This window comes from Rhea americana, unplaced genomic scaffold (genome assembly GCF_003343005.1).
Source record: "Rhea americana isolate MKP2758 unplaced genomic scaffold, rheAme1 scaffold_69, whole genome shotgun sequence".
Classification (NCBI taxonomy): domain Eukaryota; kingdom Metazoa; phylum Chordata; class Aves; order Rheiformes; family Rheidae; genus Rhea; species Rhea americana.
In genome coordinates this window covers 2,998,032-3,024,528 of record NW_028186856.1, presented here as the reverse complement: position 1 = coordinate 3,024,528, position 26,497 = coordinate 2,998,032, and the positions used below count along the sequence as shown (strand labels likewise).

The 26,497-nt window shown below is 36.8% G+C and overlaps 1 protein-coding gene across 1 annotated transcript in view; it reads left to right on the top strand.

The window, feature by feature from the left end:
• The window catches only part of ANKS1B (ankyrin repeat and sterile alpha motif domain containing 1B), a 434,320-nt gene that overhangs the window by 227,633 nt on the left and 180,190 nt on the right, over positions 1–26,497 (top strand). The window contains exon 15 of the mRNA XM_085321288.1: positions 5,438–5,544. Coding sequence (XP_085177414.1) covers positions 5,438–5,544 — 107 coding nt within the window. The remainder of the gene's footprint in view (positions 1–5,437; positions 5,545–26,497) is intronic.

The following is a 26,497-nucleotide window of genomic DNA, read 5'->3' as shown; positions in this document are numbered from 1 at the left end:
AGGAGGCTAAATCAAAGTCATCAAAGCAATCAACTGAACACGAAAAATGTCCTAACTTTGAAGTATCTGTAAGCGATATATGTTTCATGATGGGGTAGAGTACTTTAGCTGAGCTGTTGCTGGGTAAATAATACATTAACAGTCAGAAAGAAACATACACTCGTAGAAAGGCCTATGGAGTTAAAAAAGTGCAGTTCGTGCTATTATTGACTAATCAATTGTCAAGTAAAATTAATCATTGTCTTCAGTGTGTTTGTATGTGTTATAATAGTTATAGATACAGACTGTTGTACTTATGTAGTGATAATGTAGTTATAAATAGTTATAAATACTAGCATAAAATCAGAAAAGAATTGCGAGGATGACTTCTAGTCAGTGGGGGTTGTTCCATTAACTTGCATTAACTGTGGTCTGGGAATTATTTTTGCTCATTCTGAGCCACACATAAGCAAAGAAATGTAACCTTTAGATTATAGATATTAGTGTTATTTAAATTCAAGCTGTTTCGATTGATTTTGTTTTATTTCTGTATATGCCATGAATCATATCTCTAAGAGTAGATCCAGGAAAATATTCACCCTCACCTAACATGATCATCCAAAGTAATAAAGAACTAAGCTGCTGTCAGAAGTTGCAGTTTTTACTGAAGGCACCTGGGTTTTTCAGAATTTTACGAAAAAAAATAATTTAAAGTCTAAGGATTTGAATGGCCTAATAATATCTTTGCAATGTGTAAGGTAAAGCAGAACTTTGTATGCACCTTTTGGAAACCTGCTATTTCTCCCATAGTAAACTTCTTGAACTATATTGGTTGGCTGGATGCTAGGCATAGTTTTTCTCAGATAACATCCTGTTCCTAGCTATTCTTATCGCCTGTCCAGGAATACATGTCATTAGATTAATTTAGTCACTAGAACATAGTCACACAAACTTGACTGCAGCAGAACTTCCATCCCAGTGCCAAGAAGTAGCTTTCTTCTCTAACTGAAATCATAAATGGAAAAAGGAATATCATAACCCAWTTAGTATAGGATAAAGCTGAAAGCKTTTAATTCAACATACGAAGTTTACAGTATTTACTCTAGCATCAGTTTCTTCACCAGATCTGCTAAACTGGCTGTTAGYGGAAAGATTTATCCTCTCATACTGTGATATAGCTTCTGCTCAGAATTTGYTTGGTCAGTCACTAGTAAGTTTTGGTTCTGTAACACCAAAAGTATTTAGCAATGTTCAGCAGGTGATGATCTAACTAAGAAAATGGATTATAATAGTCCATTCAAGTTGACTTGGGAAGCACCTCCTCTATAAGTAAATTATGATTATCACTGCATTTCTTTCTTTTTGTTACTCCAAAAATTAGGAAAGAAAAATCCACAGAGATGATAACAGTTGAAGTAATAGAATAGAGGRGACCATAAATTCTATTATGACTAGAACAAATCTGCCTTACAAGATGTTTGAGACCATGTGAATTCTGATATCACACATGCAGTCAATTCCAAACACACAATAAAGATATTCTGAGTCTCACTGGGAACGAGACATCTTGTAGAAATTATCTTATAGCATACCAGATGGCATCTTGAAGACATCACTTGAATGTGCTTCTTCTATTGCCTTGGAGAAGAAAGAACCAAGTATTGCTATCCCTGTATTGCTAGAGAGTTATGCGTCACTTTTTCCATGCAGGACTAGGCACAATTTTTTTTGATTGTGGTATCACAGAAGGATTATCATAGAATTCTTGTTCTCTAAAATTGCAGGAAAGCGTAGTGGAATGTAAATGTGTTGGAGGTGAGACTAGTTTTCACAATCTGCACTACATTTTTTTGTTATCAGGACCAGCTTTAGGCATAGGCAAAGTAGGCACTGCCTGCAGCAGTACCTCGATGGGGCTGGCACTGAATCAGTCTTTAGCAAAATGAAGAGACACCCTTCTGGTCTCACAGCAACAGCAGCTGCTCCAAGTCCCACTTGTACTGGCTCAGAAAAATATCAGAGCAGCCCCACCCCCACCCCGGTACAACCATTCCCCTTAACTCAGGACAAGTTGATCAAGTGAGCTGCAAGTTCCAGTAAMAGCACATTTGACCCAAATGCGTTCCTGGCTCTGATGCTCTGTGCCTTCTTTTGCTTTGCCTCCGTACTACCTTTAGCAGAAGGAGAAAAAACTATCTTGTAGATAAGAGGGTACTCTAGCAAYGAGAAGAGAGTCAGGGATGAGGACAGGTCTGCAGGTTGCTGTGCTCCTCCTTATTTTCTCTCCCCTTGGTGAGATGCTGTGTTTATTGGGTTAGACATGTAGTTGTTACTGGAMGAAGATAGAGTCGGAGGAGCACAAACAGTCGGGCCAATAGTGCTATAATCATCAGTGCTGGGGCCATGGAGATCGGTTAGACACAGCACCAAGAGCTACATGAGGATATGTGCCTGTGGAGCCACTCAAAAGCTGGATTTTGCCTACACAATTGCACTGAGGCATTGAGCCAAACATTTCTCATATATTCACTGGCAGCATAGCTTCTATGCTGTTTATAGTAAGATAAGGAAGAAGTATTTTGACCGTGAAACTGGTGTATTGATTATTGGCTGTGTCTTATTACAGGCAAAACATTTTTGTGGGGGCCACCCAGATACAGAGACGTTACTGTGTGTGCATGAATGGGACATACTGGATTTAGTCATGCATAATCCTTTCAACGAGTAGGATTATCTTTCACTAGATTTCTTTCCGGTTTCAAATTTTCTGCTTATTGCGGAAGGCAGAAGACAAATACAGGATTCTTTTTCAAATGAATTCATGATTACTCAGTCAACTAAAAAAAATTTAGCAAGAAAGTTTTAATTCTCATTTCTTTTAAGATAATTCTGTTGTCAGTTTGTTCTCTGAAGAACTTGCCTAGCCTTTCAAATTTGCTAATCCAAGGGAAATCCACCGTATTTCATCTCAATAGAGCCTACCTTCCTCCTTGCAGCATAGCTGTTGACTGGGTGCAACCCTGAAAGGATTATGCTCCATCACTGTACAAACTTATTGACTGACAGCAAAAAAACCTCTGATAAGTAGGGAAGATTTACAGATAGGTGAGAACAAATTGATGTATATCTCTGTGAGACCTAGATTCCAATTATGTTATAATATCTACTTTCTCTGAAAAGAAATGCATTATCCATTAATCTGATTGAAACAGTACTCTTATCAAAAATATGTGCTCTATGTTGCATATACTCACATTCTGTTGATATTAAATTCTTGAGAACATTCCTATAAGTTCATTCAGCAGAGCAGTTACCTCTTTTGGTAAGCCTTCAGTATTTTCTGAGATGCCTAATGGACTTTTCTTATTTTATGTATTGATGTATCAATAAGAAGAACTAGATTAATCTAGGATCTCACAGAAGTGTGCAACTTTCTAACCTCATAAAAATCTTCTATGGCTCAGCTAAAAGTATTCTACAAAATCRTTATGTACTTCAATTTGAATCAAGTGTTCAACCTACATACAGTTCTTCCCAAACTTTGTCTCCAGATAACCTTCATCCTTGTCTGAAAAACAAACAAACAAACAAAAAAACAGAAAAACCCACCAAAATAATAAAATAACCTTTTGGATTCTTTATGCAAGCAGCAATACTAGAGAATAAAATGTCATCCAGGTTTAGTCCAAGGACTAGCTGGATAGCTTTTCAGGTTTTACCAGTTAGTCTTATTGTTGATTTAAAACATGCGGGTTAGTTTTGAGTCCATACTGCTAGTGCTYAGGAAGCTTCTGCATGTCCTTGCAAAGAGTTCTCATTCTAAAGTGGCCATTTGAATGTGGGTTTGTATTTTTTATGAAACAGTTTTCCGTCATAATATCATCAATCTCAAATAATACCTTTGACAGATACCTACAGTTCCCATATGATTTAAATTCCTCTTTGGAGTTGGTCATTGCTTGAGATTCACAATGGACAAGAAAAATAAATAAAAAAGTAATTAATGTATTCAATAACTGAAGACCGAGTGGAGTTCTTAGAATTATACTCTGAGTATATCTGATATCTGCCATTTTTGTTGCTAAGTCCTATAACCTTTGATCCTATTATGAAAAGTTTAGTAAACAATCCTCTCTGAATAAAAGTGTCAAGTGTTTCTGTCTTGAGACAATCAGTCTTGGAAAATAAATATTGTTGGAAAATATATCTTGAGATATTTAGTAACTTTTGCAGGAAATAAATTTTTCCTTTAATATGAAATTTATCATTTTTTCTTTAATTTTTCTTAATATTATAGTCAAGAAAATATAYATCCTCTGTACAAGTCATAGCAAGCTTATATGTCTGCCTGCTATCATTCATATTTTTGTAACAAAATGATATAAACTTAAAGTTTTATTTAGTAAAAATAATTATTCATTTGAAGTGATGACCTTTTCAAGTTGAATTATTTCACGTGTTGGCATGAAGGTTTCCTTGTGTCTTATAATATTTTATGGTTGAAGAAATCATGCAGATAATCTAATTACTTTGACTAAAATTATTGTGCAGTTTATGTCTTTTGCAGTACTATAGGAGAGAAACTGTAAAATGTACTCATTACTGATTCATTAAAGGGTTTTATTATTACATAAGCAGAAATACAGACCGCTGCAAATGCTGTATTAAAAGGGGAAAAGGAGATGCACAGAAAACCATGCCATAGGCTATGGCTTATGTTTTGCATTTTCTAATGTCTTGTGAAACGTAAAAATCTACAACAAACAGATATGTAAAGCGTAGCTGGTATGAAGATTCTATTCAGATTTAAGTGCTCTAGGTTGCTTTTGAATCTTGCTATTTTCTACATTTGTTTTGACTGCTCTCATCATTCAAGATTGACGCTTGGATGGGTGTGTAGGAGGAAGCAGCAGCAGCAGGCTTACAGCTTGCAGACAAAAAAAAAATCTGCCTTATCTGATGGCTATTATTGAAAATGCGAGGTGTAGCCTAGGCTGGGTAATGAAGGGGAGCGAGCGAGGGGGAGCAAGGAGCATGGAGCTGCATACTGATGAGTGTAGGAGTACTTGATAAAAAGAATTCTTGCTGCTGGCAGTGCATTGCTCATTGTGGAGTATTCCAACAATCACATATAACGGAGAACAGCTTAGCTGACAGCTTGATATGTTTTTTTTTTTTTTTCCCTACTGTATGACGTACTGGTCTGTAGTAAAGATTAATAACTAAGAAATGTTGAGCTAGGATCAGATCTTACGCTGTATACTGCCCTGTAAACTATGTTTTACATCTGACTTTTCTGCTTGCTGAAAACATTAATCTGTCAAGCTGGCGGGCTCATTTGATACCAACTTTCCCAGGAACACGATGTGGCAATGCCACCTCTCAGCCCAGGACTACCGCTATTATCCAGTGGATGGTTATTCGTTGCTTAAACGCCTCCCTCTTCACCCTCCTACAGGACCCCGATGCCCTGTCCAGACAGTGGGACAATGGTTGGAAAATATTGGGCTACCTCAGTATGAAAACCACTTGCTGGCTAATGGATTTGACAATGTGCAATTTATGGTAAGAAATCTTCTGTGCATAGCTGTGTATGTACACTGTAGCTGCCTTCTTTTTTGTCTGTCTCTTCTGTGATCATAAAAACCTTAGAGCTATTCTGCATTGCACTAAGAAGATCTGTTAGTGTTTCACTTTTCTATGTCTAGCTAAATTAATATATAAGCTCTCCTATGATAAACTTCCAAATTATACATGTTACAATATATTCAAGCCAGGAATCTGGTAAAAGAAAAACTGCATATATAGGTTCTTTCTTTCCTCCTCATCAGTCTTCAGGTTATAAAAGAAAAAATGCATAATTCTTTTAATCCATGCTCAGCAGGAGGCAATTTTACAACATCTAAAAGCTATACACACCCCTGTCTGCAATATGTCATGTTATTACTTTTATTTAAACCTGAACACTATCATAATAATAATTCAATAACATGCAATGCCATTCTTGTATTGAGAGGTATTTTAATTACAGATAGTAATTTATTAAACTATGCTATCCCTGTAAGTGATTCTGGATGTCTCAGTTAAATATTTTTGCATCTTAAATCAGGCTATGAGATTCACTTGTTGAAACTTGTGCCCTGTTTGTAGAAGTAATGCTTTCCTTTAAATAGTTCAATTTTCCTATTTTAACTCTAGATATTTATCAGGAATATCTGAATGAAGTAAAATTTTATGTACCTCAGAATTTAYTGTATATCCATGAGGTATTAAGTGACATAGACCTGACATATGCAAACTTTCTATTGAAATGAATATTGACAGTAGAGAGAGAAGTAAGACTGTTATATAATCACTCTTCTGTCTGCTTCAGTGTTCCCATTACTTGCAAAAATCCTCACTACATTTATTATAAAGTATCAGATCTAAAAGTATTATTAATCACCTCTTATTTAAGATATTTTTAGTAACCAATGTATTTCTTGAAATAGTTCTAACTTTTCATAACTAACTCTTGGCATATGAGAAAAAGAAATAAAACTTAGCAGGAATATTATGACTATAAAACCATCATTTGAGTTCTGGTTTTCCTATTTCATTTATTTTGCCAACATCATCCTATGCCTGTGGGTTAGTGATCAGAGAAGTAAGGGACAAATTCCTGTCATTTTCACATTAGAGTAGTGTGGAGGTTTCTCCCGGTTTTTGCATGGCTGCCATGTGATCTTTTGCTTATGTCAGTAAAAATCGTTAGAATCTTTTCCTTTCAATAGACTTGAAAAAGCAGACCAAGCTGCGCAGAGCCTGCGCTGTCGGCCCAGTGATCCGACAAAACGTTCCAAAAGGCGTTTCAAGCCCACAGGTTCCCCCCCAAAATGCACCCGTGAATGCTTACATACATATCGGAGCGTCAGTTACGTAAGCGGCTGCTCGCTCAGTCCCGAGGAGATGGCCGTGGGGACGGGAGGCTGYCGGTGGCGGAAGAAGCGCGGCAGGGTACACCTGCCCCAGGTGAACGATGAGCCCCCGCAGGAGCTCCGGGAAGAGCCGGGGAAGGCTTCCCGGGCATCCGCCGGCTCGAGAGGCGCCTGAGCCGCGTTCTCCCGGAGTTTACATAAGACCCATTTCCTAAATCCCTTAGGTGTGCTTACATAAACATACAAACTCTACATGAGATTCTTCTATGAGATGCTCAAATCAAACTTCTCAGATGTCAGGCGGCTTAAGTTATGCCTGCATGCTCGTGTGGTGGCTAATGTCCTCTGGTCATCCTGATCTAATCCTTTTCTGAAGCACTTCCTCCTTAAATATACATTACAGCTAAAACACACAAGGACTCTTAATGTTAGTTTTGGTTGCATGTATATGTAAATTTAAGATTAGACCCTTATATCCGATGCTAAAGCAAAAAGCTGTAAATTTTCCAGCAATAAAACAATTATGTCTCAGTAATTTCATAATTATTAATTTATTAGTTTCACACAGTTTAGCATATTGTTACATATTTCAGTTTATTGTCTGCATCAGAAATTGAAKCTTTCCAGTATTTTACTGGGGAAAAAAAAGATTAGAAAATGCCAATTTCATTATATATTATTCACTTGAATATATTAGCATTATGTAATGTAAGCCTCTCCTGAAAAATTTAAAAGTATTTGTTAAAATAGTTTACATTTTAGCCAAAATTTGAAAGTATATAGGGAAATGGGAGAAGAATGACCTCATATGTTAGTAGAAAAATTCAGATTTCTCCAAACTTAAATGTGCTATAGTCTTCTTTAATATGAGAAAACTGGTTTAGCTTTATTAAAATTGCTTACTTATTAAAATATATTTTACAAGCTCCTTAAATTATACAAATGTTTAAAATAGGTTATTTGCTTATTGAACAATTCTCATATTTCAATGCAGTAAAAATCAGTTAGACATGTTTGTTCTTCATGCTATACCATACTCCTGCTTTTGTTTTTCTGGAAGCACATTCTGACCTGCATTTATTCATTCTGTTGCCTAAGCAACAACCATCACACTCCTATTAAGTATGATGTAGTAGTACAGGTCTTACTAGACGTTCAGAACAGGAGAGGGAATATCACAGTGGTATAATTAATGTCCATAGAAAAACATACATCTGAGAACAAATATATTCTATTTAGAAAGCTCTCAACAGCAAAATCCTACTAATTTAATTAACATTCTAGTTAAAAGGTGTTTTTCAGATAAAAGGATTTCATGGTTTTTGTTCACTGGATCACAGAAATTAACTCCTTGTGTTTAGTCTCCCTTGGGTATTTAGGAAAGGTATGCACTTAACTGTGCTTAGCTTTAGGAAGATTTATTCATATTGCTTAAAGTGTGTGGACTTTCTAATAAGAAATAGCCTGTTTGCTATGAACTTTTCAATGTGAATATTTTTTCCATATGTCATCAATATATTTATTTAAAACTGTGTTGAAAGATAGTATTAAAAATATTAGTTGTGCTTTCTTTAACTACTCTGTTTCAATTTACAGAGTATATGTACACATTTCTGCAAGTGAAATTCATACACACTATTAGTATAGTGCAAGAATAACACTTTTATAAGATTTAGTAGGCCCCAGCCAGATTCAGTCGCAAGGCTTGGTTCACATATGCTTATAAGAATCAAAACATACTTGAATACATATATATGTATATATATATGTATGTATGTATGTATACACACATACAATTATTATTAGCTTTGATAATTTTAATTTGTCATATAATGGGTTACAATATCCTTCATGTAAAAGCTAGTAGTGACTATTTTGTGCAGTGATACTCTGTATTTGAAGATGCAGATAATACTGCAAATTTGACAGTATAAAGGCTGTTTTGCAGTTAATTCCCAAGCGCCAGAGAACAATTAGATTAGTTGTAAATTGTAGTATATACTCTAATCTAGATAGAAACACTGAGGAAACCTAATGACTCGGTTAATATTTTTTGACACATAGGTCCCATACATATCCCTAGTGCAAGTTATAGACTTTATGCAGAATTACAGTCTTCCATAACTCCATCTGCTGAGAAAAGAAGTTGAATTACAGAGAAATAGATGAAAATATACAAATATATGGGGTCACTGCCTTGCATGTAGCTCTCTACAACTTTGGTGCTTCATCAAAGACTCCATTCAGGATCCATAGAGATAAAAGCAGTTCAATCAAATGACTGCTCACTGGGGACTAGTTCTGATTAAGGACTGCATATGACTACCTATTTATAAGTTGCTCTAATCATTTAAGTTATTTTGAAATTGTATCACTTGCTTAATACTGCAGTATGATTACAATAATTTCTATTGTAAAGATTTTTAAAACACTATATAAGAGAAACAGGGACCAGGCATCCAGAAAGAGTTAACAGAAAAATATGAAGCATTTGATCACATTTTTTGATATTCCAAATTATTGTTCACTAGTAACAATTAATAACCTTAGGCATTTGACTCTAGACTCTTAAATTTTTCCCCTGCTAACTGTGAACTTATATACATGCAGCTGAACCCGCTAAATACTTAAATGGCTTACATTACCTGAGGAATGAAATATTGCCTAAATATTTATAAAACTTGTCTTTTTTTTACTATTGGGGAACTGAGGCATAGAGTGATTGCAGACTGGAATTTAAAAATACTTAATCATTTGAGACCAACAGGAGCTTGAAGTAGCTGCCAAAGTAATATCTAACAGATCAGTTCAGTTGCCTAAAAATAGGCATCTAGTACCGTTTGAGATACTGTGGGGAATCTGGAAGATCCAGAAAGGTTGGCAGATATTACTGAGAACCTAAAAGACATGCAGGCCTTTCTTCATTGGCCTAGTGGGATACCGCGGGGCATCTCACATGCCTGTACAGTCCTAATGCTTATGCAGCTGACATGAGTCTTAAATGTTGTTCTACGTCACACCGAGCTTTTCTAGGAAATGAATGTAGATTCCTTGAGTTTCCACTTGGTATCTTAGTTGCATACACATTTTTTTTCTTTCTAATGGTTTACTGCATCTATATTCACCTGGGAACTTACTGTGCAAGGACAGGAAGCTAGCTCTTTTCTTTCTTTCTGCTTTCACTGTGCTAGGCAAAGACTTCTCACTTCTAAGCATCCTCTTTTGAAATAAGTTTTGAGTTTCCCTCCCTTCATTCCTTCCTTCCATCCTTCCCTCTCTGCTTCCCTCTCTCCCTCTCTTCCTCCCTCCTTTCACTGGATCTGGAGCTGAATTTGCCTGGATTCTACCTTCTCACAGGTTTCATTCCTGGGATTTGCTGTCCTGGAATACCTAATAATTCTTCTTATCTTTAATTTGTGGAGGATTTTAAATTGTCTATCAATCAAGTGTAGAGAATAGACAAGTCAGACAGACATGACTTTATTTCTTTAGAGAGAAACATACCCAAAAGAAATTCTTTATCTGCATTGTTTCCAAGTCCTATACCTGTAGAGATCATTACAGCTTTTATCCACAAATACCTGGTACAGAAATTGATGATTTGGGCATGAGAAGGAAATTTAAAAGAATGAGTCAGTCTGCTAACACCCTTCTTATATTAGCCATGCTGTAGAAGATGAAAAACAGGCCAGTGTCTGAGAAGGGTTCTAGTCTTTAGTGACTTTAATGACTTTCAGGAGCTGGTTCCTAAAGTGTTTGGGAGAGGAGATCTACTTTTCCAGCATTCAGACTCTGAGCAGTCCAGGCCCTTAATGGCTACTGCAGTAGCTGCTGAGGACACTCATGGAATAAGTGAAGTGTAAGAAAACTACAGAAAGTACTGTCTGCATGTAATTACCCAGAGATGATGAATTTAAGAATTTGAGCGATGTGTAGCAAGCCAYGCTTTTAGCAGAGAGGAGTAGAAGGAAAACAAGCCCTCCTGATGATAGTTTWAGATTTTCTACTTGTCTCTTGAAATCTTTAGAATATATGCCGGGAATCACATGTTTCACTTCCCTCATCTAGACTTCACTTGGACCCCCAGAAGTCTCATGGTAGATCTAAAGTGCTTGCCACTAAGACTGTGGAGTTCTTCTCAGTGCCAGTGTGGGTTTCACCCTRAGCCAAGTGGCCTTTTGTCACTGCTTCTGAGTCCCCCTTGACCTTCAGCCTGTGTAACCCCTTATRATTGTCTCCTTAGTCCAAGCTATTAGGCAAACATAGAGTGGGGTATGGTTCACATTCAAATATAGACTTTTATATGTGCACTAGATATCTAGAATCTCATTGTAGTGAGTGGGTATCTAGGACTCAATTCAGTTCCTACATATTGGATCACTTRAGATGTTTGAGCCGTCTCCATAGGGCTGGCATGTATAATACAGGATCTATAGGCCATACATGTTCATCTGGAGCTTCAGTTTGAGTCTAGAGAGTGTRCACTACAGCACCTCAAATGACTCTAGATTCTTATTTAGGGGCAACTAGATGAAGAACCTAGTCAGTCATTAAAGACAATGGAGCATAGAGTGCATTTTAGCTGACTGACTGACTAACTGTTAGCATAACGATTTTAGGAGAAATTGAAGTAACCTCCGTTGATCAGCTGAATCTCTCTCTAGGCCTCATCAAATTTTTTTGACCGGATCTCTAAACTARGAGTGAAGTCCTTAAGCTATCATGTAGACGTAAAAGTTTAGATATCTTAATCTGGGCTAGAATCTACCCAGTGCCCTCCCAAAAGAAAACAAACTATTGTTATTGGAATATTTTCTCCTTCCTCAGAACATTCAGCCCTGAGGATTCAGGATTTTCTTTTTCATCCTAGCAGGGATTCTTCTTACTGTTATAAGAGCTGCAAAGTTGAGCTCAGGTGGGGACCAGAGATAAAGGTTCTGCCTGTCATCCTGCAACAGCAGCAGGTCCAATAAACAATCTCATTCTGCATGCTCCAGTTAATGCTTCCATCGTGGTATTCCTCAAGTTAGTCCAGAGACAGAAGGGCTTATAAATGTCCTCCTCAATACCACGTGTGCAAATAATAGCTTGCATTGTCTTTCTATCCCGAAGYGGTCTCAGACCACTTTTCATCATCCTTGTGTGAACTACATGCAGATCTGGAGAAGCAGTGCTTATCTGGGCATACCCAAGGGTATCTGATTCATGTTTATATATATATTATATATATGTATGAACAGTGTATACATATGTGTGTGTATTTAAAAACAAGAGCCACTCCAGGCTACTGACTGATCCTGTACTTAACAAAGGACTTTATGAAAGTTCTGGCAGTAATGATTGCTCAACATAGAGGAAAAAAAAAAGCAGAAACGAGACAGAACATTTATTTGTTTTACCCAGATAACTGGTTCATAAGCAACCCATCTCCAGACAGATTGTTGATTTTATCAAGACATCCTGACTATGGTGGATTCCGTCAGAGTAAGAATGTGTATGTTTTCACCTAAACCTGTTCCAACAGCTTTGTCTTAAAAGTGCATGATCATGGATGAATTTATCTGCCTGCCTCCTACAAGAACAGTTCCAGATGTTTCTGGATCTGTTAAGTTAATCTTTAAATTTTAAAACTTTTTAAAATATAAATCTTTTAAAATATTTAAGTTTTTCTGGCTATTCTGGAATATTTGGCCATCTCTACTTAAATGAAAAGCATAAGGTTGCACATATAGTGCCCACAGGTAGGACTCCAGGCTGCACAATTGATGGCCCACCTGGGTGCCAAAAATTGTGTGGGATGTCCTTCCACTCCCGTCTGCCTTTCAGGTTCATAACATACATTGCCTGTCTGTCTCTTCAGCTGGGAAGCTCGCTACCACAGTCTGAGAGCAAAGAGCTTGTCCAACATACACATCAATGTATTGGGCTCAGGCTTACCCTCACCAGACAGGGTCAGTCCGAACATTGAAGGGCACTGCATACAGAGTCAAGATTACAATTTACATTAACAAGCAGGGTCCTGCAGGATTCATTGTAACCCCTTTCATCTCTTCAGGTTCTTTAGGACAAGTCTGTCTAAACTTTTTGAAATTTCCCTTCCAATCAGTTGGGAGGCAATCACAAAGTGCGTTTTTTAAACTTAAGTAATTCTTCTGTGGTGGGTATTTCAAACATCTAGGTTTGACAGTGTGCTCCTGAGTTCTTAATTAAAACAGCTTACACTTCCTCCCAAGACGTGCCTAATAGCTACATATTAACTTTGTTGCCACCCCTTTTGCTCTTAAAAACTTTTTTGAATATTTTCACATTAGAAGAACTGAGTGACTTGGTGTAGTTATGCTTTCGTATTGAAGTCTTTTAAAATGAGAATGCAGGCTAGTAATTTTAGGACATGATTCTACAAATCAAAGAAATATACAAGCAAGTACGATACCCTTTCCCTTCAGCATCTAAATGTGCATCTATTTGCAAAGAATAAAATGAAAAACGTCTGGAAGAATCTAAATGAACTTTCAATGCACATTGCATATGCAAATTACTTCTAAACAAAAATTATGTAAAATATAGTTCTTTGAAAAAAAATGATACAAATGAAATTATTTCATGGCACATATCTGTGTGCGTATGGCTGAGGCTGAGGCCTCCACCTGAGGGCTGGCGTTAGTCCCCTCTGTTTTAACAATATATCACTGTTGTGCTTGAGCTAAAAGCACACTCGGTGCAGACACTGATAATACCTAAAAGGAGTATTCTGAGACTATACATGTAAGGAATTTTCTCTTGATCCCAAATACAAGCTTATGAGAAACTAGTAGCAAATTTTTCATATAAAAGTTAGCTTGATGAAGCAACTGAAAACTTTGTAAATACAATATAATAAAGCCTGACATTTTAATAACTCTGAAAATAAGAGATACCATGCCAATACAGCACTCTTGCTATGTATTTAGTTAAGATCAAAACCTTCCAGCTGATTTTACAGTCAAAAAGGACAATGGCAAAACTCCAAGAATTAGAAATGTTGGTAAATAGAATGATGTGTACAATGCTATTCTTCGTAACTTAGGAAAGATATGGAAAACATGATAATGTGAAAAATCAAACAGATACTTATGCAAATGAAAGCAAACAGAAGCTATATCTAAAAAATGATAAATCTTGAGAAGTTAGGCAAATAAGCAAAATACAATAAGGAAAAGATTACAGAAAATGACAAGGCATTAACTATGCAAGTAAAATGAATTCAATTTTATAAATGTGTTTTAGCTAAAAGGAGCATTAAAAACATTATGATCACTGCTAGAACTCATGAGAAGAGTCATTTTAGCTATAGTGCAAAAAGCAAAGTTCAAGAATTAGTGGAATACAGGGAGTGTTAATGAAGACCACTGAGATATTAGAGCACCAAGAGAGAAAGAAAGCTCATACTGCAAGCAGATAAAAGAATGCTTAGGTAATGAAAATAAAAGAATGATCTGGGCTGGGAGATATTTGTTGAAGAGTTAAGAAAACTGAAGTGGGAATACTGGATCCTTCACTGATCATCTCTGAGAACTCTTGGAGAATGAATGAATTAGTAGTGGACAAATAAAATGCAAATATAGTACTAATATATATTCCAGATCRCAGGATTCATCCTGGTATAGTTTGCCAGCCTCCTGTTTGTCTTCAACCTTTCACCATACAACTAATGCCTTGTTCAAGTAAGAAATTGGTGGTGATGTTACTAGCCATAGATAGTTGCTGTCATCAGTACTGAGTCTGGTGAGGAGAAAGAGGAGAAATGACTAGAATGTGGCAACGGGGTGTGATAAGAAGAAAGACAAATGAAGGAATTGTGCAGTTTATGGGAAAACAGTGAAGAAACAAATGTCTTGTACAAAGCGTTGTGCCTTGTGTAGATGAGAAGCTTTCCTTCCATCAAAAATGATTAAAATTTCAACAAGGGAGAGAACCTGTAATCTTGCTAGTGTAACTACAGCCACCTTTTAAAAGCCTTTCCAAGAATACCAGAACTGCCACACAAGCAAGGCATTGCTGGTGAAGATATGGCCTGACTTCTTCTAAATTTATTAGGCACACAAACTTTCTGTCTTTCAGTTTAGAGATCTTCGGTTTTCCCACACACTGGTGAAAACTATTGCTTCTCCCATACCTTATGCTCATGCATTTTTTTGAGGACCAACTTCTGGCATCAGTTTTGACCTTTGTCCTGACAAAGGAAGTGAAGCCAGTGAAGCTTTTACGAATGTGCTATGCATTCTGCCTCTTCACACACGCTCACGCACAAAAAGAGCACCAAGGTGAAATATTCATAGAGCTCAGAACTAAACTGGAAGTGGAGAGCTGCAGTACCTCTGCAACTGCAGTTTATTCCTCCCATTCATATGTCTTATGATACAGTCTTCAATTACAGGATTCTCTACTGATTTTTTTTTTCCCCTCAGGATGACGCCTGCCTCATTCAGTGTACTGAAATTCGAGTATGCATGAGTGTACATTTCAGAGCTACCTGTTATTTTTATTGTTAAAAATAAAATGTGTTTTTATTTTTCTGATGTTGCATTACTTAACGATTTTAAAACCTTAGCCCAATGGTGGTTTAAAACAATGATGAGACACCCTCCCCCCCCCCAAACAAAAGAAAAGCTTCTCTTCTAATTCAGCAGTGATTTGCAGTTGTCTAGCATTGTTCATCTGGAACGCTGGGATTATGTTATCGTTCTGAAGGATTTATATATCCAAATGTTCTTCTTGTTTTTGCTCTTGAAACGTTCTTGCTTTTTCAAAGCAACATTTGCATTTTAAAACTCAGGAAATGAAGAGTTAGAAAAGATGAAAGGAAAACACTTGAGAAGATAGTTTGTTTCAGGCAACAAAAAATTAATGTATTCAGCTAGAAACACTCCTGTCATGATTTTTCAGACAATGAGTACGCTGCATTGGAAGTCACCTCTAAAAATTCTGTTCTGAGTGTTCTACGTGAGTCTAAACAGAGGTTCATTTCTAAGGAATTTGACGCTCTTGACTTTTAATGGGAAAAAGATATATTCTTCAACAGCTAAAAGTAAGGTAACATCCCAGTGAAGATGAAACAAATTTTCTTGTCTTTGCTGTGATTTTATGCCACGTAAGCATAATTGCTTGAATTAACAGCAAACTTGTATTTGTCATGAACACGAGGTCACATAATGAAATTCACTTCTGGTATCTGGTCTTGTTCTTAGCCGACTCCTGATGAAAATGTATTTTCAAGAAAATAAATGCTACAAATGCTACTTTATTCTCCAAATAATTTAATCTTGTAGGCTTTTAAAACACCACCTGAAACATTTCACACAGTTTACTATCTAAGATATTACATTCATACATTGCTTGCCATCCTTCATTATACTCCAGTTACCATGCAGATGGGATAAAATCTCCGAGCAGCAATAAACTGCATTTGTTTTAGACTGGTTTTCCTGAAACTGATGGTAAATACAATTGTTATACATACAACCCATTACTTATTTGAAATCTCATGTTTCAGGCTTTTATGAGTATTATTTTATGCAGCATTTTATTGAATTACTAGAAACAGAGTGATGTAACATTATTGATGCCAACACAAATGGGCTAAATTTGCTAGATGCATCATACCTGCTTTATAGTTGTTTGAAAAGTCTCTGGCTGCATAATAATCTTGTGAACATTTTATGATTCAAAGACTAAAGGCAAGTTTTGAAATAGCATGAGTACAAATATGCTGGATAAATGCCTATCAAATAAATAACCTTTCTGGTGTAAATCCCAAGCAATATTTTCTCTGAATCCCTAGTTAACAGTCATGAATTGGTTAAAAATGGCCTTCTGTGCATAATTCCCCATTACAATTAAGAAAAGAGAAGAAAAAGTCTGCATCTAAGTCACTGAAATCTTATGGATCAAGTTAAAGAATACCTGAGCAGCAGGTTAAAGCTTTTACAGTCTCTTAAGTGAAGGATTGTTTCTGGTCTTCAATAACCACACTATTTAATAGCTTTTTCAATGCTTCTCCAAACAGCTTCCCTTTTAGTCACATAGAAAGCTCACTTCTTTAAGTTAAGATGGCTTTTCTAAGGAAATAATAGTTCTTTACTGCTACGCCACATTTAGATAAAAGATTGCACAAYAGTAAGTTGGTTTTTAGCCTTGATCCATTTTTAAATATAATATGAATATTATAGTTCTGTTAGCTTGTCTGAACTCCCTAGACATCCCTCTTGTTGCCAGAAAGGAATTATAAATTGACAATACAAGTTATTTCATTTCATTTTCCAACTCTCTTGGAATTTGGAAATATATTTATTCTGCCCATGAACTTTTTATTTCTTGTTGTTCTAATTTTTTAACTACTTGTTTTATTGCCTTTAGATATAGCAGACCTTCACTTTCTGCCAAGAATAATAACTTTATGCAGCAAGAGTAGACAGTTATGCCAAATAACCCAAATACAAAACAGATCTTTGATCCCCTGCAGAAAATTTTTGTCAGTAAATTTTATTGTTCATGTTTATATGGTATGATTTCTCTCTGTCTCTTAACTACATATATAATAGCACCTTGCTTCATATATGTTTTTGTTTAACATGCGTACTAATTTCTTTTATTCATGAATAATAAGAAATGGCAATTTGTGAGAAGAATAAGGGAAACTCTTCCTGGTAGATGTGGTAGAATGGTCTTTGGAGAATGTGTAGGAATATGTCTAAGGGTCTATTCTGGGATCAGTCTTTGATTTGGAGTATGACTTTGGGGAAGCTATTTCTCTGTTCCCTTAATTATCCAGCTCATATTGCTGTGCCCACATATGAAATCAACTGAGAATCCTGGGATAAAAATATGTGTATATTAAGAGCTATTTGTTGCCAATTAACTCAGTGGCCTTGGAAAGTACAGGTTTCTAAGTAACTGTAGTTGGAAAGCACAATTTCTCAGTGTGGAGCCTGAGTCAGTCACTTGAGTCATATCACCTGAGGAATCTCATTTAGTTAGTTAAATTAAGTTCTGAATAAATTCAGTGAAAATGATGGGACTCAAGTTAAAAATATTGCATGAAAACAAAACAAGTATTTAATACTTATTAATGTTTCTAGGCCCCAAACAAGATGAATCAGGAATGTTTTCCATGTATGAGCTAGTTATATTTTATTTTAAATTACTTTAACCTTTAAGTCATGCTCTTCATTGCTTCTGCAAGCCAAACTCATGGCAGAACCGGTTCCTAGCATTTCCCTTTCCCTCCAGCTCGTGCAGCTACCTGGGTATCAGTCTTTCTTCCTCTTTATTTCAGAAAGTCTYTACCTCTGGCCCCTTCCACCAAAAGGCACCTCTGTTTCTGAGCTCTCTCTCCCTGGCATAGTATCCCTGCAGCCCAGACTCTTCTTACATTGCCTGTCTCAGTGGAAATAACTGTCTCTCTCTTCTCTCTCCAAATCTTTGCCTCCTGTTCTTCAAGCTGAAAGCTGGTCTCCTGTTTTTCAGTGCAGGTTTTGGGAAGACAGCAACACARAAAAGGAAGGGAAGGAGGAAGGAAAAAGGAACGAAGGAAGGGAGGGAGGGAGGAAGAAAGGAAAAGGGAAATGGAAAGGAAGATTTCTTCACATTTGAGTCTGTTTACTGACTTAACACATTCGAGGAAGTCCTGAACGGAAGGTTTGACTGACAAATCTTTGAAAGCTTTTACATATGCAGACAGGCAGAGGAGCATTCAACTGGATTGTCGTCACAGAGACATTTTTATCACTTTGTGCAAAGCTGGACATGTTGTCCAGTGCACTTYGTAGTATCATATTATTCAGATATTTTCATTTTCCAAAGTTTCTCAGGCTTCTTGTTTACCTGGGCAGTTAGGTATAAATTGGGGCAACTTTTCTTGACAACTTTTCTTGTGGTGTTGAAAACTCTTTGATATCCATATCYAAGGGAAGAAGCAGTAAGACCAGATTTGCTGAAGTGTGAGTGCTCACCACTAAAATTGAATTTGACCATAATTCTTAGAATAGGTAACATTCTGTGAAGATAGGTGCCTGGTACTCACTACATTGAAAGAAAATAATTGCTACATGTAGGCATTGAGAGGTAATAGATTTTTTTTCAAATTCTGGCCTTAATCAGTCCTTGCTTTAGATCTTTATCTGCTTAGTGGGTATAATAATATCACCTTGCCTTGCAGGAGTCTTATAAAATATTTTAATTACTTCTTCAGAGCTGTCCAAGTATTATTTCAATGAAAGTAAAAAACTATGCGACAAGAAAATGAGTCATGCTTTCAGTGGTAGACTATATATAAGACATGGACCCACACAGAGAATGATAAAAGCTAAAAAAAGAAATGTCAGTTATCTTATTTCGTAAGTACTATCCATTCCCCTGGATTGAATTCATGGATTATTTGGAAGCACAATTACACTGTATGTGTAACAGGATACATACGTGTCCTGTGTTGGAGGTGGGGGTAAGTCAGTGTTGAACAATCTTCTTTCTGTGACTTTGCAACATTCCTTTAACGTGTATGGGGATGAGTGGTTCTTTTTTGGTCTCTTTTATTCATTGTAGTAACCTTCTCTTTTAAGAAAGTGTACTGAAATATAGAAATTACATCAAGTGAAGTTACATTGTCTTCCATAATTTTGTGCTGCTAGATATAGAGCACATACATTTATTATCTAATCATTTGGTAGCACTGATCCCTTTTGAACCTGATATTAGAGGCAGAAAAGGCCAGTGAGTTTCAAAAGTGTTTGTCACAACTGTTAGGAACACTTCTTTATTGCAAAGAAAAGTTAAATTATAAGAAACTTGCTCCCAAAGATATCTGCAAGATGTCACTAAAAAAATCAATGAATTTATATAGAAAGTTCCTAAAGGTTAATTGTCARAAGTAGTATCCTTTTGTAGGAAATGGGCTGATAGAAAAGCTCATTACAGTAGCATTATGAAAGAGGATGCCAGATAGATTGTCCTTGCATGAAGGTTGCCCTACGACTGAAGGAAATGAAGTATCAGAATCTCAGATTACCTGATTTTAATGGTCAGTGATGTCGCAACATGCATACTTGGAAAAATTAGCTGTGTAGCAATGCTGTAGAAGCCTTCTATAATATTTTGGGACTGCATCAGCCTGCACTTAGGTAATAATACCCGGAGAATGTGTGAGGCTGTCCCCTCATTAATTTTGAGCATATTTACTCAGATTTTTAGGAAAATAGATCAAGTCTGTGGGTCATAAATAGATAAAAGCATAAGCTTCCCTTTCTATAAAAAATCTTAAAACCAAACACTATTTGCTTGGCAAGAGGAAGGGTTCAAAGGGACCTGTCAAAGGGCCAGTACTGTGTGTATAAGACCAAGTATATGTAACTCAGCTTCACAGCTAATAGACTGGAGATAGATTAATGGAGATAGGTTAATGGAATGCATAGTTTGGTTACTGAGAACTCACTTCTTGAGTTGGACAATTTTTTTCTTGTATTTGCTGGGTATAAAATATTATGTTTGTCATTATATACATAAATATGGACTAGTATAAAAATGTCATATTCAGTGACTAATTTCTTAAACATTTGTAATTTCCAACTACTCAGCTATGGGTAGAAGATACAGAACTATGAGTAGCTGCAGGAATTACTGCTTTTGTGTTATATCTCTGATAAACAGTAGTAGAATATTTGTAAAGGAGTAGAAAATGTTTAAATAAAGGGAGCAAAGCGAACAGAAAGAAAGGATATAGTAATTGATGTATATCTGAAAATAATATACACATTAGGAATAAGTAATGCCGGGAGAAAAAGTAGGTGTGAAAAGAGGAAGCAAATAGAAAAGGGAGAATTTACACTCCTGGGTGCTCACACAACCAGAAATCTAATTTCGTCTTTGTCTGTTTGTTTCTTTCTTTTTTTTACATTTCAGAATTATAAATGTTATTGTTATATGGTAAGATGTTTAAAGATTGCAAGCAAACTCTTTTGATGACTGTAATAATTAATATATTATGTTGGATCCAGACAATAGCTGCATAGTTTGTCATACGTTCTAGGTGAAAGTTAACATGTTATTGGTGACATAACTAGGTGATACTGCTTGAAATGCTGTTGTTTAACATAACACGACATGTATTGTCATRGATTAACAAAGAAATAATAAGAAATGCAGTAATCAATAGATCACTGCAGAATGCACTGCTTACTTATCACTGGCTAAGCAGCTATTTTCCAAATCTGAAACTTTCTACAGACTTGGTGTAAGCGGAGCAGTTTTCTCCTGTTTCTTGGATCAGTTTTGCCTTGCTCAAGTATTTTAGGGATGAGTACAGGGCCTCTCCCCTTCCTGGAGAGGAAAAAAATGTCCTTTCTTCCATGCACTTGACAAGTCTGGGCTTAGTATCACAATAGATTTTCTGTAGAAATTACTCTTATTTTGATGCTTGCAGAATATATCATCCCAAAGTTAATTTGGAAGAAGGCTGGCCAGGGTTCCTGCCACCTCTGCAACACACAAGAAATAAGTTTWGCAGTGTGAGGATGATTTCCTGCAACACAGAAATGAGATGGAAAAGCTGCTTCCAGCAAATGTGGAGAGCAACTGAGCCTTGTGTATCAGTCCAAATCTATGGTGGATTTGTACTTAACAAGATCAGGTCTGCATGCAGTATATGTAGTCTGGCTAAATACCCATATGCTTAACTTTAAATTATGCCATTGATAAGAGTAGAAAAATTATCTAAGACTAATTATTTATACATTTTGCTATTCTGAGTGTTCAGCATTGGCCACGAACACAGACGCCTAACCCATGAGTAAGCAAGACCTTTGATCTCACCCARTATGGCCACACTCATGATTCCTGAGAACCAAAACCTTGCTTTTCCAGCCTTTTTTTGAGGCACAGCGGCTGGTCAGTGCTGAAGGTGCGCTTCCCGGTGCAAAGCAATCGCTCTCGAGTCCTCTGCCCGTGCCGTGACTCCTAACACGGGGCTGTGCAGGACACGGGAGGCGGCCGTCCAGCCGAGCGACAATTAACCTTCCTTTATCACGATATGGAAACGCGTGTTGGCAAATTGTTATCCGAGAACAATAGCACCATGTAGTGACATCAAGCACATGGGATCAGATTACAGCGATCTTCTCGTCGCTATGGTAACAAGAGTGGGCCAGCAAAGTGAGCCACCCAGCTGCCGAATTGGAAAGAAAAAGCAAAACACAGCCCACTTCCCATGCGAAATGAATTACAAGAACAAGTCAAGGAAGAAAAGAAAATTGTCAACCCTTAATCAAATGTTCTTGTATTTTTAGAAGGAGTATGAAGAAAATGGAGACCATCTCAGTTTATCTCACAGGCTTCAGGGACTTGGACTGTGGTATCTTTGCACATACCATGARAATAAATCACAACAGTTTGTATGACAAAAATCACATGTAACAGAAATCTCTTTTGTGTACAATAGGAGACAGTACTGTATTCAATCYCAATATGCATTCTGTCTGCCTTAGCAAACAAAATCTGTAAGAATGCATTAAAATGGGTCTCAACATAAAGTGATACAAAGAAAACATTTCATTTTTTCATTTTTGGAAGCTGCACCATATTTTTATTATATTTAATAGTAATAATACTAAAAAAAATAGCATGTTCAGTTAACCTAATAGCCTCCGGTTACTAGATCCAGGAAAGGATTTGGACATCTGAAAGTTAGGCAGTCGCTTCATTTTGCAGTGCATGGAGTAGGATCCRAACAGCCAAGTCAGGCATCTAAGACGATATTAAAAGAGTAATTAAGTGCAGCTATTGGGTGAGCATTGCCATTCTTGACTTTTAAGTTCCTKACTCTGGAACTGGGATCCCTGCATTTAAATTGGACACAAAAGACYGCAGAAAGCAGTAGCAAGGTAAAGACCCTAAAAAGGGTGTTTCCAATGCTAGGCAGGGGAAGCCAGTAAGATATTCCAAAGTAGAAGTTATACCTTGAAGTTTTGTGTCTCTCTGCAACCCTGCATTAGACACCGTTTGGAGGCTGGATTTGCCATATTGCTCCCTGGAGCTCAATATCAAAGTTGTCCCTTTGGATGTTGACAATTGGCTCACTATTTTCTTTCCAAATATGCACTAGAAGCATGACCCTGTAGCTTAGGAGTTARGATACTCATTTTAGGGCAATAGACCTGAATTTTAAGCTTTCTGTCTACTTTTTATATGTGGCAGTCACTAGATATAAACAGGAGACTTTTATCAACAGCACTAGAAGGCTGACTTAACACACCCAGCTGTCATTAGACTAAAGGATAATATTCATTTCTAGCTAATGCTCCTTTCCAGCTTCTCTAGCTTTTAACTTAACTGCATAGTAATTCAGTTTCAGTGAGACTGGGAAAGGATTCCTCCTTAATTCCAGAATGCCCTTCCCTATCAATTCTTGCATAACTTGTTCTCTTTTTAGGAAATCAAAGATTTGAGTTTAAGAAAGACATATGAATCTGGTCTCCCACCTTCTGAGGGAATCCTCTGATGACTGGGCTCTGATATGAAGAAGAAAGATAAAACAGATCCACCTCCTTTAGCCACATTAAAAAAAAAAAGAAAAAAAAAGAAAAGAAAAGAAAAAGAAAAAAGAAAAAGAGCAGCTGTCAATTCGCACCCTGCTCCTGTGGTTCTGCCCTTAGGCAGGCTCTGCGAATTCCTCCCAGATCAAGCRCTCATGGTACCAAAGTGGAGGAGGCCCTAGTTTCTAGATTCAATCTAAGGCAAGGTTTGACATAGTTTCCAAGCTGCTCAATCTGTTTTTACACAAACGTAAAAAATGCAGGTGTAAATGGAGTTTAAYTGTAGGCAGGAGCTGAACAAGGGCTTCCAACACCACAGTCTTGACCTCAGGGGATAAATGTGTTAAGGCTTAAGCATCTTCTTGATCATATGTTTTCCTTGTTGCTATTTCACAGAACTCAAATGTGAATTAACTCTTTTTAAGATGTGCATCCTGTCCAGAATTTTACAGTTTAAGCCTTTGACCTTGCATTTTGTCCTCTCCAGGCTGATTTGCTTGGATCACATTTTAGACAACGTGACTAGARTTGATAAAAATGGGGGGAAGGAAATTCTTGACAGACAGAAATTTGGGTTGAAATATGCACATTTACTCTGTGAGACTTTCTGGGAGCTGAACAGAGATTTTACATTTATTACAGAAACACTGGTATTACCTCTATAGTTAAATAGATAACTCTATAGTTAAATAGAATTCCATATTACAGGCAATGCAGATTTACAGCATTTTTGTTATGTCTGAAAAATACAGTGTTTGCCCCTTCCCTCACTCCCTCAAACTGACACACTGGAGAAAGGAATGGTTTGCTGCAAATTCAGGTCTGTTAATTAGCTTGTAGCAGTATTGATTTTAAAATGGGTCCTTTGAGAAATTTAGCATCTAAGCCAACTAGTATTTATCTCAAGTAATCTATAGAGTCTTCAGAATTTTCATTGCTTAAATGAAGTGAAATTATCTTCACAATATACATTCAAGACTTGAAGATGTAATTTAGGTAAGTATTAATAATTATTTTATTGAATTGTTATGACTAAATAGGCAGAGTTGRGTCAGCAATGTAAGTAATTAAGTGGGCCAGCTGTGACTTCAGAAGTATTTTTTTCAATTGCCACCTTATCTGTGCAGCTAGTTTGCATGTGACACTAGTGTTGCTTGTATTGAATCAGTGGCACAAGAAAGAGTGCATAAWAACAGCAGAAAGTCTTCCTGCAAGAATCCTTGTCCCAGCTTTCAGTATTGTTTAATTATCACTATACTTTAATTAACTATTAGTGTTGTGTGAAAAGTCCGTGACTGTATGTTCATCAGAATATCCAGGCTTTTGATGGCACTGGTTACTTCAGGGTCACTGCTAGAAGAGCTGAATGGGAACGGGAGAAAGATCTTTAAAACATGGGTGGAATGGGACTCAGGATCTGTTGGGACTCTTCAAATTTTCCTTTTAAACTGACCCCACTTATGTCATCTTCTCTCTTACTGTAACATTTCAAATTAGGTGTCAGATTCCCTGAGTAGTTGTATATCTTAGCTGCTTTGAGTTGCTTTCCACTATTCTTATCTATGAGTGAAATGGCTATTTTTTTTAGTTAATAGTGCAACAGTAATTTATTATTATTTTAATAAGAAGTGACAGTAGCATGGAAAATTTTCTTCAAGTCTGCTGYTTAGTGTTTCTGTGGGTTTTTTAATTGCCAAGCACATTGTAAATGTAAAGACAAAAAATATAGTAAACTGAAGATTGAGAATGAATATTTGTACTGATAGTTCAAAGGCAAAATAAGTTTAGAGGATTATCAAATGATTATTTTGCAACGTGCTCAGTCCATTCCTCCTAGCGTTTTATAGACAATGAATGTCTTTTCTCCAAGGCAAAATTTTATAGTTCTGCAGGKGCTTTTTCTTGTCAGGTTTGTAGGTGAAGTAACAATTTCTGCAGAACCTCCAGGAATCTGATACATCTTTTTAACCTTAACGTGCAAGTTAACATTTCACTCAATTATCATTCTTACAGATCTTGTTTTCATGTCAATAGTGGCAATACTAGTGAGAGGCAACCTTTTCACTTACACTGGAGCTTGCTAAATTCTGGTTATTTGCCAGTTGTCATTTGGAAATTAAATGTGTGACACATTGCCTGAAATTTTTGCACTAATAAGAAGCAATTTTCATTATTGAAAACTGCATTTCTCTACTCATTTCTTGCAACTCTCTAAGGAATAATCTGATTTACCTTGCGGAAAAGCTATGTTGTGATGAAAAATCATCGGCTTTGTGGCATATGATTCCGACAATGAAAAACAAATGTTCTAGCTATTTGTGAGGTGTTTTTAAGTCGTTCCTAGCCAGAGGAAAGTTTAGAACACAGACCTACCTCAACTATTTTAAGCGTGGAAATACAGTGGGATTAGGTGGGTGAGAAGTAAAGCAATATGGAATGAGGAGGAGGCTGTTTTATATGAGCTTTGGATTATACGCAGCATAACAGGCCCTGTTCTCATTGATGTCCGACCTGCTCCTTTTGCACGTTCCTTCTCTGTTAGGTGTGTTTGGGGTGAAAGGGCCTTAKATAGTCTCCTTTTTATCGTCTACACTAAGTCTCATTTTCAGCTGCCTTGGAAACCTGAATAAGGGGCCTGTTGAGCCATTCAGRTCCCCCCATTTGCTCCTACAATGTCAAGTCACAGGCAGTCAGAAATATTTGCTGTACATTTGCAAGGTGGTTCAAACACTCAYTAGGCCTTTTCTGCAGTACCTTCACCATGATCCAGGCCAGTATTATGTACTAGATCCCGGCTGTTCTCACTTTTCATAGTCCATTGTGGTGATGGTGCAGCAAACCACTACGTGGGAGGCTGGGAGACAGCAAAGGAGTATAGAGCTCCTCAAGCATCCGCCAGTGATGCATCCACCACTGTACCCTGTCAACGCTATATTCAGCTCAGAAGCTATCCTCCCCTGACCCACACCAGCCACAATCTTGGGCAAACAACTTTCTGATACACCAAAAGCATAGCAAAGTTGTTGGAGGTTGTTGCCACTG